At 43.1% G+C, this 15,808-nt stretch overlaps 1 protein-coding gene across 1 annotated transcript in view; it reads right to left on the bottom strand.

Annotated features, from left to right (window-relative positions):
- The window catches only part of LOC126480380 (glucose dehydrogenase [FAD, quinone]-like), a 196,433-nt gene that overhangs the window by 76,932 nt on the left and 103,693 nt on the right, over window positions 1-15,808 (bottom strand). Inside the window, exon 4 of the mRNA XM_050103860.1 lies at window positions 7,361-7,689. Coding sequence (XP_049959817.1) covers window positions 7,361-7,689 — 329 coding nt within the window. The remainder of the gene's footprint in view (window positions 1-7,360; window positions 7,690-15,808) is intronic.

The following is a 15,808-nucleotide window of genomic DNA, read 5'->3' as shown; positions in this document are numbered from 1 at the left end:
ATAAATTCTTAACAGGAGTGCCTTTTTCCAGTTATATTCACTCAAGGAAAATATTCAGATTTCACCTTCAGTTTGATCCAATGGGCTCGAAAATCACACTGTAACACATTATAACACGCATATCTACATTAAAAGTTAGCGTTAATGGCTTTTTTTCTTTCTTGAGTGTTCAGTCATGTGACTGGTTTGCTGCGGCCCTCCACGAATTCCTCTCTAGTGCCAAACTCTTCATCTCATCTCATCACTTGCAATCTACGTCCTGATTTACTTCCGAGATGTGTTAGAATCTCTGTCTTCCTTTACAGTTTTTACCCTCTAAAGTTCCCTCTAGTGCCATGGGAGTTCTTACCTGATGTCTAAACAGGTGTCCTGCCACCCTGCGCCATCTTCATGTCAGTGTTTTCCACATATTACTTTCCCTTCCGATTCCGCGCAGAAACTCCTCATTCCTTAGTCTATCAGTTCCCCTAATTTTCAACATTCTTCTGTAGCACCACATCTCAAATGCTTCTATACTCTTCTGTTCCAGTTTTCCCATAGTCCATCTCTCACTACCACACAATGCTGTGCTCCAAACGTACATTCTCAGAAATTTCTTCCTTAAATTAAGAACTTCTCTTGGCCAGGGTTGCCCTTTTTGCCAGTGCTAGTCTGCTTTTAATGTTGTCCTTGTTCCGTCCGTCATGGGTTATTTCCTCCCTAGGTAGCGGAATACCTCAGCTCTTACTTCTTACCCACCAATTCTGATGTTACTTTTCTCGCTGTTCTCATTCCTTCTGCTTCTCATTACTTTCGTCCTTCCTCGATATACCCTGAATCCATATTCTGTACCCATTAGACTGTTCATTCCATTCGACAAGTCTTGTAATTGTGTAATATACGTCATTTTTATTTGTCTCATCGTTGCTTACCCTTTTTAACTGTGGATAAAATTAAATTAATTTCTCAAAAAGTCAACAACGTCTTATTATTAAGAACACGATGCAAGAAATGTTCGTGTCGTGCACGTTCCCTTGGAAACAACCACTGGAGAAGAGATAAAAAAAAACGTAATATGGATTATATCGCTCCTTTACCGTCTCAGATATTTCTGCATGTTTTTCTTTACAATACATTTCGTTTCCAACGTCAGTTCGCAGCATCGCTGCACATACGTAGCGGGACAACTACAGCCGTGGCGTGGCTGTGAACCGTGGAAGCAGCGGCGGAGGTGTACTAAACGTGGACCCCGCTGCACGTGTGATGTGTTTCGCGCCAGAATGTCGCCGCCGATGACTTTCGACCTTCATCGGCGTCCTTTCGCGTTTGCTTTAGGATGGTGCTGACGTAGAATCCGGCTGCGGCAAAGCGTGGCGCCAGTGATGCGCGTCACGTCCTCTGAAAAGCTCGCATGCGTGAATGAATTTACGTGCTCTGCCTGGTAAAGGGAAACCGTGTTTTCCCTTGTTGCACGGCCGAAAAAAAGTGCCAGGCCTACGAACATTCCATACCAAAGCGACATTACAAGTAAGTGATGACTTCTGTCCTTCCGTGTCTGGCGTACTCGTAATTCACTGTCTTGTGAAATATGAAATATTTTACATACAAAATTATGCCTCCGGTTTGAATCACACTCCTTAATAATAGTGTTGGCAAGGGTAACAGCAGTTGCACTCCTACAATTTGACGGACACAGTGCTCTTGCCAGAACAGTTACATTGATGAAAACAATTTCCTTCGTTGCGACGACAGTTGCAGTATAAGCAGTACGTAGCGTCATCTATCTTTGGACCTCTTTCAACTGCCTCTGTCTTCCACAGGTAAGACAAAGTAATCTACAGGTCTACCAAAAGTGTATCTACGTAGTTCAAAGACTCAGAATTTTATCTACAGGTCAGACTGTTGCAGCTGTGAGGATGCTGAAGTTAACTATCCACGGAAATTCATGACATAGCGGTATCTTTCTCTCAGGTGTTAGTAAACGCAAAATACGTAACATTGGTTTACAACATATATATTGATAATAAATGCCAGGGAGCCTATTTAGAATTTCACAGCCGTGTCTATATGTGGGTGGACGACACAGACTGTCCTTAATGAATTAATTAGTTTGTAAAGACACGTAAGACACTTCCCAGAGCCCAAACAGTGAAAATTAGACTCCGTTTCACTTGTTTGGAACTGAACATATTTTTCGTGTAAGGTAGTTTTAGATAGCCTAGAGGTTTCTTTTCCTTTTTTTTATTTTTAGAAAAGTCCAGGCCTTTTGACTGTTACCCACATAAACCTAGAAGAACTAATAAATGGAAATCAAGAATAGGAAGTATGCAATTATTCTACAGTTTGAGGTCTTTCTTTTTAACCAAAGACTTGGCACACTAAAAGGGTAAATACATTGTTTGTAACAACAGACGTATTATGACAGTAACAGTAAAACGAAATACGGCATGAAAGGACAAAGAAACTACGAACAACAGAAGCAAAAGACTTTTCCATTCGCTTTCAGAACTCATGTAAACATATGCAGTCGCCCACAGCAATGATTTTTAATTAAAAAACATTTAATTTTCATTTGGACTGCAGGCAGAAGTCTTAAGATATGTAGGAAAATAGGCGCTTCAGTCTGGAACGGCGCGACCGCTATCGTCGCAGGTTCGAATCCTGCCTCGGGCATGGATGTGTGTGATGTCCTTAGGTTAGTTAGATTTAAGTAGTTCTAAGTTCTAGGGGACTGATGACCTCAGATGTTAAGTCTCATAATGCTCGGAGCCATTTGAACCAACTGTGTCTGTAAGCAAATTAACTTAGTATTTTTGTGACTGAAGGCTGTCCGTACACACAATCCGCAAAGGAACGCATATACGATATTTGAAAAAATTAAGTGGTTACTACACCGGTATGATTAGCTCTATTTTCCTATGTACAAATCGCATTCCTATATGCCTTCGATGGTGTTCTGTGAAGCATCAACGCTAGTGCATTCTATGGTGTCCGCGCAATTTTAGTTTTTACATTGGCGCCCTTGTTCTCAACAGAAAATCAGGTACCGTAGACTACGCATCCGTATCAGAAACAGCGACCCTCGAATTCCAAACAATGCATGAGGGCATAAGTAGCCAGCGTGGTACCGGCAAGGCCTGCTCTTCTAAATTTCATGTGGCCGTGAGAGCGCGAAGCTCTATACGGAGCGTCGCAAACTGACTGTATCAGATCTCACAAAAGAAGCGTCATACCTTCTACGAGTTAAATGGGAACCTCTACGGAAAAGCTGACATACGTAAATCTCATAATTTAGAATCAAAATTTGATATTGAATTACAGTTTACAATTCACTCTGTTCAACAGAGCTCGAAAACTAGAACAGTTGGATGGGCAAGTATCGAATGAATCAACTCCTATTAACTCCTGTCCAGCCGTTATTAACTTAAACATAATAGAGTTTAATGTGTCCAGCGTGTCAATAATATTTCAGAAATACACGTAACACTTCTGTGGTCATTAATCAGTTTCTCACCTCTGTTTTAGTAGACTCAGACTCACTAACCAAAATGCTGTCTGCTAGCTAACTCTGGCAGCTACCAGAAATCAGTCAACACTGGTCAATGTAATTCGATTTCTATCACTTCAGCTATTCGAATCAAGTACGTGGACGAGAGTCCTGGCAGAGAGGTCGTATAGTAGAGGAAAGTGCCCGAAATCGGCCCCCTGTTTTGTTTTTTATTTGAAAAAATAGAAAACAGTAAATAATTGTGTTTTAAAAGCATATAACACTTGATTTGTAATGTTATACATAACTTACATTTTTACTCGTAGAAAATGTAATTAGAACCTAATACGAAAAAAAAAATTCGAAAACATTACACTCAGCGAGTTGGGAATATGCTTGTCAAAGTCGGACCGTTTCTAAAAATAATTAAAGAAGCACTAACGAAAATTGGAAAAAGGTATAAACAGCACCTTCCATTTTTTGCTGAATCCAAGAGCCCAGCAATAACATGTTACTGTAGGCTTTCTTTCGGACTGTTGGGTTTTGTGGCATTTAAAAAAAAAAGATTACGCACTTTTCCCTAAGAATTTTCTTTGAAAGTGTGTTCTGTGTTTTACTCTTTGCCAGTTATACGGCATCCCTCACAAGCAATACTGAAGACAAAAACGTCCATAACAAGACAATAATGAGCCAGTTGTTCTTCACGATTTTGACCCAAAATTGTAATTCTGCCCCACCATTTTTATGCTGCCTCCCCAGGTGTACTGTACTCCATGTTCGACCGTCTCGAAAGTGTTATTTTCGTGATTGGCCTTCTTGCGAGGAATCTTCTTTTTCTGAAATACATCAATAGCTTCAGTCGTTTTAGGCGGACCCAACTTTCTTTCATCAACCTCCTCCATTACCCTCTTGGAATCTGCAATAGAATTCCAATACTGGCAGGCTTGAAACACGAAGAAGTCAGGGGGTTCGGTTTAAGCAGTTGGAGACGGTCCAGTTTACACAACTACAACCCCCATTTTGTTAACCAAATAAATTTTATCCAACCATCTAAGTGTAATGGTTTCATCGTAAACATTAACCTTAAACGTTACTACTGAAGGCCATCTGCTTACCAGCCATATCTCTGAGAAATAACAAAAAATGTGGTGCAACCTAAAAACTTTTTCCACTGTGAAAAAATGTGATGGTGAACTTCTAAGCAAAAAGTGAAACGGGCGACCTATACACTCCACCAGATTGGAAGAAGTCTAAACTACTGTTTGACGTGCGCCAGCAATCCTTGCGATTTGTGCTCTAGTACTGATCCTTCTTAGCCTGCGCTCTTTGGTCGCTTCTGTTGGAACGAACTTCCGCGTTTGCAGGCGCCTGTACCCGCTGGGGAACGTATATTTAAGGAAAACATTGAGCAGTACAGTGGATGTTAGGGCCACTAACGAAATGTCAGTCTTGATATGACAACTCGATATGTGCCGACCATCATACGACCACCAATATCAGTACCTATGTAGTTGTGATACGTAGTGCCTGCTACCTTGAACTTCCACCGTCTGAAGGAGATATGGTACTTTAAGTGCTATTTCCACACTTTCTACGTGAATTCCAATGATGTCATTGGCATTGTAGGATAGAACAAGTTTATCCTTATCCCAAGGCAGTAAGACCGAGGTCCACCGGTGACGCTGTACCTCAACCTACCACAGAAAAAAGATGCAGTGGAGAGTCGCCTGGACGAGTAAGCAGGAGTGTGACTTGGGGCCTTGGCTGTCCGCAGATTATTGTTATCGGCAGTGGGCCTATGGCAGTGACGGAAAGGGCAGTAGGTGTTGTCAGACGCCCAGCATGCCCTGTGGTCTCTGTTCTGTAATACGGTTCCGGGCACAACTTCATGAGAATACCAACACAGCAGTCCCTTCACTGCAGAATAATGGAATGTAAGGGTGAGCAGTTTCTTGGTTCATCTTCGCCATTTTGCATGTTTAGGCTTCAAGTTTCGTAGACGTTTTCCGTTAAGTGGTGACTGCTGCACACCCGTCCCGTCTCATTCCGCCTTTACTGGCAATAAGAGCCGACTGGTGGAATAACTGCAAGCATGGCCAGTCTCACTGGTGTTCCACAGCAGCTCTGGTTCGCTTCTCAGTGTTATCTTCTGGGGGAATGCTTCTTTTTTTATTCGTCGTGTACTATGTAAGTTACTCTAAGTGTGTTTCAGAGTCAGCTGTTTTTGTAATTGTGTTGTATGACTTTAAATGGAACCCACTGAGTCGTTGCTATCAAATTAGCCTTATCTATTGAGCTCAACAAACTAGCAGGTAATCATGTCAAGCTAAGAAGATATTGTAAGATCGATGCATAGTTGTTTGTGTGTCTTGGCACCTGTGTCGAATGTCAAACTTTAGGAGATTTAAAAAGCTTACTCTATCGCAAAAGGAATGGTAATACTAATAGTTGTGGCACATTAATTAAACTATCGTGTCACTTGAAATGTTTACTTTATTAAAATTGCGGGTCAGATCATAAATTTCGCGTTCCATTTATCATAGGGCTAATTCTTTAGTAGTTTTGAGTATGCTGTGTTTAACATCATGTGTGACTCAATACTAACAAGGCCCGTGAGCCGTGATTAGAAATTACTCTGTCCAAAAGATGGTTGTATGAAAGAGAGTGACTTTTGAACAGTTTATAGTATAATAATTTGGACTGTTGCTGTTTGCACCCAGAACACAACTACTGCCTTCTGTCAAGGAAACTTCGTAAATGTGTATTAATTTAAGTTACTAGAGTAGTGTTTTAAGATATGTTCTTTTTTATTGCCTGTTCTACTCTCTACTCGTTAGGTTGTTATGGTAGGTTGATTCTACTCATATTTTTACATCATGTTGAAAATCTTCAGCACTCTTTATTTGGCATATCCAAAGAGACTTCATCCAAAATATAAATGGTGTTGCTTGTTAAAAAAGTTTATGGGAATTTCTGCCGTTAGAAAAAATTTTTAGTATTTCGATCACAGACTGTTTTGAAGAACACAAATAATACGACCTGAAACTATTCTGGTACCAACCTCATGCATGCAGATATATAGTCATTTAGCGTAACTTTGAAGGAAATATATTCCACGGTGAATACTTCTTAACGACTTAATTGCAGATGTAATGATCTTACGTTTTTACTCGAGTGAGGACTGCATTTATTAAATGTTTTACGGTGTTTCTTTCCCTTTTTTACGCTTTCTGATAGTGTGTTTTGCACACTGCACAGTAAAAGTTGTTAAATAAATGTTATTTGATGGGATTTAGGCCGAACGGTTCTAGGCGCTTCAGTCCGGAACCGCGCGACTGCTACGGTCGCAGGTTCGAATCCTGCCTTTGGCATGGATGTGTGTGATAACTCTAGGTTAGTTAGGTTTAAGTAGTTGTAAGTTCTAGGAGGCTGATGACCGCAGTTGTTAACTACCATAGTGCTCAGAGCCATTATAACCATTTGATGGGATTTTTCTGTAATTTTCACTGGGTTCAGCTCAAAACCATTTCCCATACCGCTCCCTGCTGTTTCATACTATTTACGCCTGGTCTCGTTCGATGTCAAAAATAGGCGGAGCCAAGAGACCAAGGGGTTCGCTTTAGGATGGGGGAGGGAGACCAGTTCAAGGAACTTTCCACTGCTCGCGTGGCTGCTGCTATATATTAAACTGATCAGGAAATGAACTGCTAACCACTTGAGAGTGCTTAAAAACAAACTTTTTGAAATGTTTCAGTATTTCCACCACAAATTTAATGTTGCCCTAATTGCACTGCATTAGGCAGTCGTCTGGATTACTGTAGCTTTGCCACTGAAACGTAAACAAATGAGCAGTTATGAGAGATCGCCTCGAAGGCGGTGACAGCGTGCTCTTACTTGGTGGTGGTCTGGGCGATGGTGAAGCCGACGGGGCTGTCGCCGTTGAGGTCGTCGTTGACGGGCCAGCCCTGCTCGGCGGCGGCGCTGAGGATGTCGTAGGCCATGGGCGGCTGGTGCGGGAACCTGGTGACAGATAGAGGGCCGCCGCGGCCGTGCAGCGCCGGGTCCACGCGCTCCAGCTCCAGGTTGTCCTCCGAGTAGCGGAACCAGGGCAGCACGTCGCGCCACGACCAGCCCTCGCAGCCCTCCTCCGCCCAGCGGTCGTAGTCGCGCGCGTGGCCGCGCAAGTACATCATGCCGTTCAGCACCGAGCAGCCGCCCAGCACCTGCGGGGCACAACCGAGTAGCGGTCTGAGGGTAGGGTGGAGCTCTCTGAATCATCGGCCTATGAGGATAGAAATAGGAAAATATTCTACTGCTCAGCCGATGTGCGAAGCTCGGACGCCATTATGTTACAGGGCCGTTGCTAGATAGGTCGCGCACAATTGCCAAAAAGCTTGTAAGCACGCTGTTTAGGTTTTTATGCTGGTAACGCCACGTAGCGCTCTGTATGAAAATCACCGACTGTGCTGTGTGCAGTCTGTGACTGGTTGGACTCATTGTTGGAATATTCGCTTCTGTAGTGTTGGGCAGTTGGATGTGAACAGCGCGTAGCGTTGTGCAGTTGGGAGTGAGCCGCCAGCAGTGGTGGATGTGGGGAGAGAGATGGCAGAATTTTGAACGGACGATCTGGACTTGTGTCGGTCAGAAAAAGGAAATTTGTTTAATTGGATGTCACAAAAGTATATATATGACTGGAACGCTACTAAGGTAAATACATTGTTTGTTCTCTATCAAAATCTTTCATTTGCTAACTATGCCTATCAGTAGTTAGTGCCTTCAGTGGTTAGAATCTTTTATTTAGCAGGCAGTATTGGCGCTCGCTGTATTGCAGTAGTTCGAGAAACGAAGATTTCTGTGAGGTAAGTGATTCACGAAAGGTATGGGTTATTCTTAGTCAGGGCCATTCTTTTGTAGGGTTTTTGAAAATCAGATTGCGTTGCGCTAAAAATATTGTGTGTGTCAGTTTAGTGGTGTTCAGAATAAGTAAAGAGAAAACTGTTTGAGTACGTTGAGTTTTACTCAGTTGCCTTTGTATCAAATAACGTAGAAGTTTACCAGCACAGTAATTCATAATAGTTCTAAGGGGACGTTACAAGCTTTTTCCAAATACATTTAAGCCAGACAGCAATCATGTAGGAGGAAATAGAAGAGGTAAGACAGTATTGCTTAAAACAACCGGCCAAGCAATATTAGGTCTGTTTAAAATAAGATATAGCCATATCGATTGCACAATTTTTTTTAGTCAAATTTACTATGGTTTCGACGGCACTAAGGCAATCTCCACCAGAATAAAAAATTGCATGGATTACATGTAATCACACCATGCGTAAAAAGCGTCTGAGCAAAAGTGCTCACGTCAGACAGAAAATGTCACAAGAATAAAAACTGAAATGTAAAAATGTTACATGTTTGCCAACTGGATAAAATATTCCATGGAAATACAATGGCAGCCGCAAGGTTGCTAAGGGCCGAGAGCTGCATCAACACAGCCGCTACCGACAGACAGAAAAAAAAATTCGGCGACTGATGTGGCTATATATACATCCTCTAATTACATAACGTACGGTTGCTGGATCTCAGCCAATAAAAATGTTTAAAATTTACTGTAAGATCTATTGTTGAAACACATGCATGCTGTTTATGAATCTTTCTCCTACCAGTTGTTTAGGAACCACCAGGTTGGTCAGCAGAATTACTACCGATATCTGTTACAAACTTGAGCAACTGTTTACATTTAAAAAGTAACAACAGAATGGGGCTATGGGAATAAGTGTTCGTGGGGCTTCCTGAATCGGAATGCAGTATCTATTATTTATTCTTTATTGCAATATTCATGTGCCGTAACTATAAAGATATTACAAAATTTGTTTTAGGTAAAATTCTCGACCTCTGGAGACGTGGTGCTAATGCACGAAATGCTGTGAAGGGGTTTCATCCCAACAAAATACCATCACACAAATTCTTTCCTCCGTCCACATTGTTGAATGATGAGTCCCTTTCTGCTACAACAGAACCAGAAGTAAACCCAGGTCCTGCAACTCCTTCTAATCCTCAACAAAATTCGGAAAGACAGACCTCGGCAACATCTCCATCATTTTCTTCTCCTTTGCCACTCACAAAGAAAACCAACGGTACTACACATGCGAAGAAAGAAAAATTCAGCTTGCCATCTGACATCACCATCTCAGTCTTACAAGAAGGAACAGAATACTACGTTTTGAAAACTCCTCAAGAAAGTAGATGAAGGGTTGCAGAAATCAGTTAGATGTTCAAGAAAAATCTTCAAATGAAGAAGAGGATTCATTTTCATCATCACCTAAAGCTGAACCGGAGAAAGAAAACGTACCTTGAGGTTTCTGCAACATGAAATATTATGACGCTAGATCCGTGTAGAAAGTTGAATGGATCAGGCGTGAAAAGTGTGGGGATTGATATTCCACTGTCGAAAATGCCTGTAATAAGGTACCTTAAAAAACGAAAATGAAGGCTATGATGTATTCACTACTACAAATTAACATACACAGTAAAATATTTACTACTCTTTGAGGCCAAAAAAGTTGAAATGATTGATTTAGCCCCACCTTATTCTATTAAGGGGTTGGGCAAAAATATGGAAACACTGCGAGAAATGCAAGCTTCAGCATAAATGGAGATGCTGGCCAATCCAGCAAGTAGCGCTGTTGTACATGAGCATGAACGGCACCTGTGAAAGTCCTCAAAACGTTGCTTGCGTCAGTCGGGGTTGGAACAGTGTTCTGCGTATTTGCGATTGCATTATGTAGGCGTTGCGTGAATTCGAACGTGGGCGAATTGTTGGCACTCGTGTGATGGATGGTTCCAAAACTGAGATACCCGTATGTTTGGTGTTTTAAGAGGCTCCGTATCAACGACTTATACCGCATACGGGGAAAGCGGAGAAAACATCATTCACTGAGTCACAACGCGGACGAACGTGTGTGTTGAGTGATCGTAACAGGCGGTCATCGAGGAGGACTGTGATGAAAAAGAAGAGGGCGAAAGGTGCAAAAGTCACTCTAGAAATTAATGTCGCATTCGCGAACCCTGTCAGTACCAAAACAACACGAAAGGAGCTCCTTAAGGAGGGATTTGGTTGGCGAGATCCTATTCCACAACTACTCGTCAGTGATGCTAAGGCCCACAACAGCGAAACGTGATGCCGAAGTCATAAAACCAGGAGTGTGGAGAAACGGAAGTAAGTCATTTGGTCAGGTGAGCCTAGTTTCACACTGGTTCCAAGCGTGAAACATGGCGGGGGTGGGGGACGGGGTGGTGGGGGGATTTGTGTATATTTGGTAAGCCGTATCGCGACATGCCATGAGCCCCATAGGTATTCTGCAAGGTCGCATTACTGCCTTGGCCAATTTGAGTGATCAGGTCCATGCACATGTTACAACGTTTTTCCCCAAATAGCGGTGCTATGTTGCAAGAAGACCGTGCCCGTGTAGACACAGCTCACATAATCTAAGATTGGTTTTGTGAGCGCAACGATTTCCCCTGGCCACCACAGCCACCATGTTATGAGCCTTTGTGGACTGCTTTGGACAGAAGGGCACGTGATCGCTATCCCCCTCCATCATTGTTACCTGAAAATTTGACTATTTTGCAGAAATAATGGTATTAGATTCCCTTGAAAGGCAAACAATATCTTTACTTACGAATTCGGAGACAACTGGAAGCTGTTTAAATTTATTAACGGTGTTCACAGAACGTATTAACCATGGTAATGTTCAATTTTTGGTGTTTCCCTGTAAGTCATTGCACACTAGATATGCACATCATCGTCTGCAGCTCACTGTAGCTGTCGTGTGGCTTATCAAATAAATCGCCACTAATTGCTTTACACATAATTCAGATGGAGCCATCAGACGAGGGGCAGTGATCCGCTTGTTTCCAGTCGATTGCGCCATTCCCTGTCACCTTTCGAGGCCAGTTTGTCAGATATGCAGCTTTGCATTTTCTATTCATTGCCCATTGATCCTTGGTGTTGTGTACAATTGAGGTCTTCTCTGCGTGTCACACAGTGGATATACCTCTGTCAGAATTCGAAGTAGATAGTTACATCGCAGAAATGCGGAACAAACCATAACGTGATTCTGCTCTATACTTGATTATTCGCACACTTGACTGGCTTGTTTTAGGACGGCCCAGTAGGAAGTCAAAAAAACTCCTACGATCTGCTTAAGTTGCCTCGAGATAATTGTAAGCTCTAAAAGATAACGGACAACCACCTATTGAGTGTCACTAATGCTTTCTTTTCTTCATAGTATAAACATTTTCAGCGAATGCAAATACTTCCTGTATCGTAAACATATCGTAACTTACAAGCGTTACAAACAACACGCTACGGGCGGTAATTCTAAACCATAGGCTTTCTACCCTGCTGCAGCAAGCAGCGATTCAGATACACGACCGTCCGCGTGACAGGGACCTTATGATTTACGGTTGTTTTCTGACTGTAGTTAGAGGCCTCGAAAACCTATTAGGGTATCGCACCCAAGAACTGCAGATTAATCAGGTATTACCGCTAGTTGCGAAACATGGAAAGTTCAGTCATACGGCTACACCGTACAACAAAAACGTTGCGAGAAAGACAAAGCGAAGACTAAGTTCTATTAGAGACCACTTAGAAGATGCAACATATCTGCTAAAGAGACTATGTACACTACACTTGTCCGTCCTCTTCTAGAGTACTGCAGTACAGTATGGAGAACTTCTGGAGCACACATTGTATGGTAGCGAAGGATCGACTATGGTAAAATCGGAAAAGAAGAGATTAGAAGCGTTTGAGGTGTGCTGCTGTAGAACGATGTTGAAAATGAGGTGGACTAATAAGGTAAGTAATTAGGGGGTTCTACGCAGAATCGGCGAGGGGAGAAAAATGTGGAAAACACCGACAGGAAGAAGGGACAGATCGACAGGAAACGTGTTAAGACATCAGGGGATAACTTCCATGGTACACCTGAAGCGACTGTGAAAGGGTAAAAACTGTAGTGGAACACAGGAATTGGCACAAGAGAAATTTCATGGCCTGCTACGCCGAAAAAGTCAGAAGCCTGATGAAACAAAGATGTTAATGTCCTTACCAGGCAGTATAGACGGAGTAAACTGAGAAAGTTCAAAGAAGAGAAGCTCATTTTGTGTTATCGCGAATCAGAGGAGAGAGCGTCACGGATATAATACACGAGTAGGAATGTCCTCAAACAAATGCAACATCTTTCTACGAAATTTTGGTCACCAACTCACTCCTGAAAAAGCGGAAATACCTTGGTGACTGGCACCTGCATTGGGAGAAGTGACCACCGTAAAGTAATACAAGAAACCAGACCTGCCATGGGAAGATCAACGTCTTCAATTTTTCCGAATGCTGCCCCAGAGTAGAACAATCGAGAAATAGTCTTAAGGCGTCGCTATAACCCTCTATCAATCAAGTGTGAATTACAGAGTAGCCATGCAGATGTAAAGCGTCTGACGAAAACGTTCCGGGGCTGTTTTTACTCCTCGCGAATAACCGACGTCAGCGCGGTAACTACGGCGGCAGCTTGAACGAAAATCGGTAAACAACGGACGTTGGTCAGTCAGTTGTGAGCAGGGAGTGTTAAGTGGTGGACGTACGGCCGTAGTATGTCGAAGTCGGTGTGACGAAAATCGAAGTATAGCGATATCTCTAAATCAAGACATTTGGATAATGGTTTGACGAAGAAAACGTGTGTGCAAAGTTTGTAGATGCAGACCGCGTAACTAGTCTGAAGGTTTGTAAGGACACTCATAAGAACTCTCACCCATTTTTAATTTTCCTCTTGAAGTATTGCCGACTTCACAGACGCAGTGAAGCCTATCCTTGTCCGGCTTAGTTTGTTACTGTGTTTGTATCCCGAACAGTGGCTATTTTACGTTGTCTTTCAATAAACGTGACAGTCACCCAAAAAGGAACAACACCGAGGTACAAAATGATGATAACGTACAAAGTAGGCACACTAACACGCTTGCATGCAGCACTGCATTACTCGAAACTACAAGATAACTGACTTATTGTTATGGTAACAAGGCGAAGGTGGACAACTGGTGTGGGAAGCTATGATTCAAGGAAATCACTTCATGAAATTCGAATAACAAGTACACTGTACAATAATATTAAGGTGACCTTCGAAGAGCCTGAATAAAGACCTTTCGCAGTGTGCATCGTTGCGAGACGTGCAGGAACAGATTAAACGAGGTTCTCGAAGATACCGACAGGGATGTAGAGCGATGCCGCCAGCTTTCTCGGCTGAGAACCCATGTCGCGAACAGTCCGATCGGGGTGGTCCCACGGATTCTCGATTGGGTTTAAATGCGTTAAGTTTTGTGGCCTGGGAAGTGCTCTTCGAATCACGAACTCTTCGAACCACACACGTACACTGCGAGCTATGTGACACGTTGCATCGTCCCGTTGGTAGAGGCCATCGTGCAGAGGAAAAACATACTGCATGCACGGGCGGAAGTGATGGTCCGCAAGAATAGATTCAAACGTGTGCTGCGCCATTCTGCCTTCCAGAATGACGAGATCACCCAGGTAATGACACGAAACATTCCCCAGACCATAGCGCACCCTTCCCTCTCCTGAATCCTGTCGACAATAATTGCAAGATGTTTGCTTTCAGACGTTTTAGACCGTACACGTCATCTGTCTTCTGGAAAGGCCCACTGTCGTCACGAAGTGTACGTACAGTTGCGATACTGGCGTGTAAGTTGCAGCTTTCCTCGCCGATGAACGGCAGTCAGCATGTGTGCAAGAACCAGGCACCTGCTGCGGAGGCCACTGCGCAACAACGTTCGCTGAACGGTCATTGAGGACACATTGTTGGTAGTGTTGTTGCTCGACAGTTGCTCGTCTATTCCCCGGTACACACCACCCCAGCCATCGTTCACCTTTGCCATCTACGGCCCGTGCTGCACCACTGTTGCCTCTGTGTTGATTTTGGATATTTGCCGTGCACGGTATTCTTTAGGCCGGTATTACACTATCAAATTTCTTTGTCAAATATCTTTGTACAATATCTTTGTCAAAGATATTTGATGGTGTAATAGGGAACTTAGTCAAATGTCGTCCAATATTTGATCAAATCTAGGGCCTCGCTGTAGATTTGATCAAAGAAGTCGCTTGTCTTCTGTTCACTGCAATGTGACATGTTACCACATGGAGCGCTAGCATCGCTGCATTCTGTCGTCTGTAGTGTTTATATAAACGTTGCCGACAACTACAAAATTAATAGAGCTGTATGAAGCTGATGAGGCGCTTTAAACGTGAGGCACGCTGAATACAAAAACAGATTACGAAGATTGGAGAACTGACCTAACCTAACCTAACATAACCTAACCCTCTCCTGTAGCAAGGAATCGGAGTGTTAAAGTGAGCCTGTGTTCTGCAGATGTAGCAGTTCTTAAGTGAATATTGTGCTTTGTGATATGAGGATACACTTCATTGAGCACATACAGAAATGTATGCTCATCCATTCTTAAGTAAGCTCACGTAACAAGTTTTGTTGAATGCTTTTATCGTGTCGTCGTAAAACCCACGGCTTCACCCAGGTATGTTTCCTTTTTTCCCCCGCTTCTCTTCCGCATGTACACACAGTGCAATTGTGGTACATGCAACTGCTGCGGTTAATAACAAGTTGTTGTCAGCGATCTTGAACTTTGACGAAAAATATGATGACAGTGTAATACCCAGTCTAGCGCTACGTCAAAGATCTTTGTCAAATATATTTCACGGAATATTTGATCACATCTTTGGTCAAATCTTTGACAAAGAAATTTGATAGTGTAAGACCGGCCTTAACAGTGGTGGGACCAGAACAGTTTACGAACTTTTCGGAATTTCTTCCACTCTTGGCCCGAAAACCAATGATCATGCCCTTTGGACGACAGATAAAGCGTTCCATTTCCGCCTTACGACAATTACTGCACTGCTTTCCACGTCCCCACCCCCCCCCCCCCCCCCGACATGCCTTACAAACCCTCCACCGCTATTTCGTCCACCTCCCGTCTGTGATCGATTATTGTACGTTGGGTCGAACAGAGGTGGCTGTCAGATTAATGTGACTAGACAGCGTAATTTTAATCGGATAGTACCTGCTGTATGGGCTTCCCTTGATACTACCAGCACTGTAATGGGATTTTGCACGTAGTGCTGTTGGAACAAGTCGATACGTCTTCTTCAGTGCCGAGAAACATGCGGTGCTGAAGGAGAGGGGGAAGACAGGTTCATCCCGGCGGCGAACGAATGCCGTTGCCGGGCGAGCTGTCGGCAGAGAGATAGCGGCGGGCCGAGGCAGGCCGCAGCTG

Source organism: Schistocerca serialis, chromosome 1 (genome assembly GCF_023864345.2).
Source record: "Schistocerca serialis cubense isolate TAMUIC-IGC-003099 chromosome 1, iqSchSeri2.2, whole genome shotgun sequence".
NCBI lineage: Eukaryota > Metazoa > Arthropoda > Insecta > Orthoptera > Acrididae > Schistocerca > Schistocerca serialis.
The sequence above is the reverse complement of the archived record's forward strand: the minus strand, read 5'-3'. Positions and strand labels throughout refer to the sequence as shown.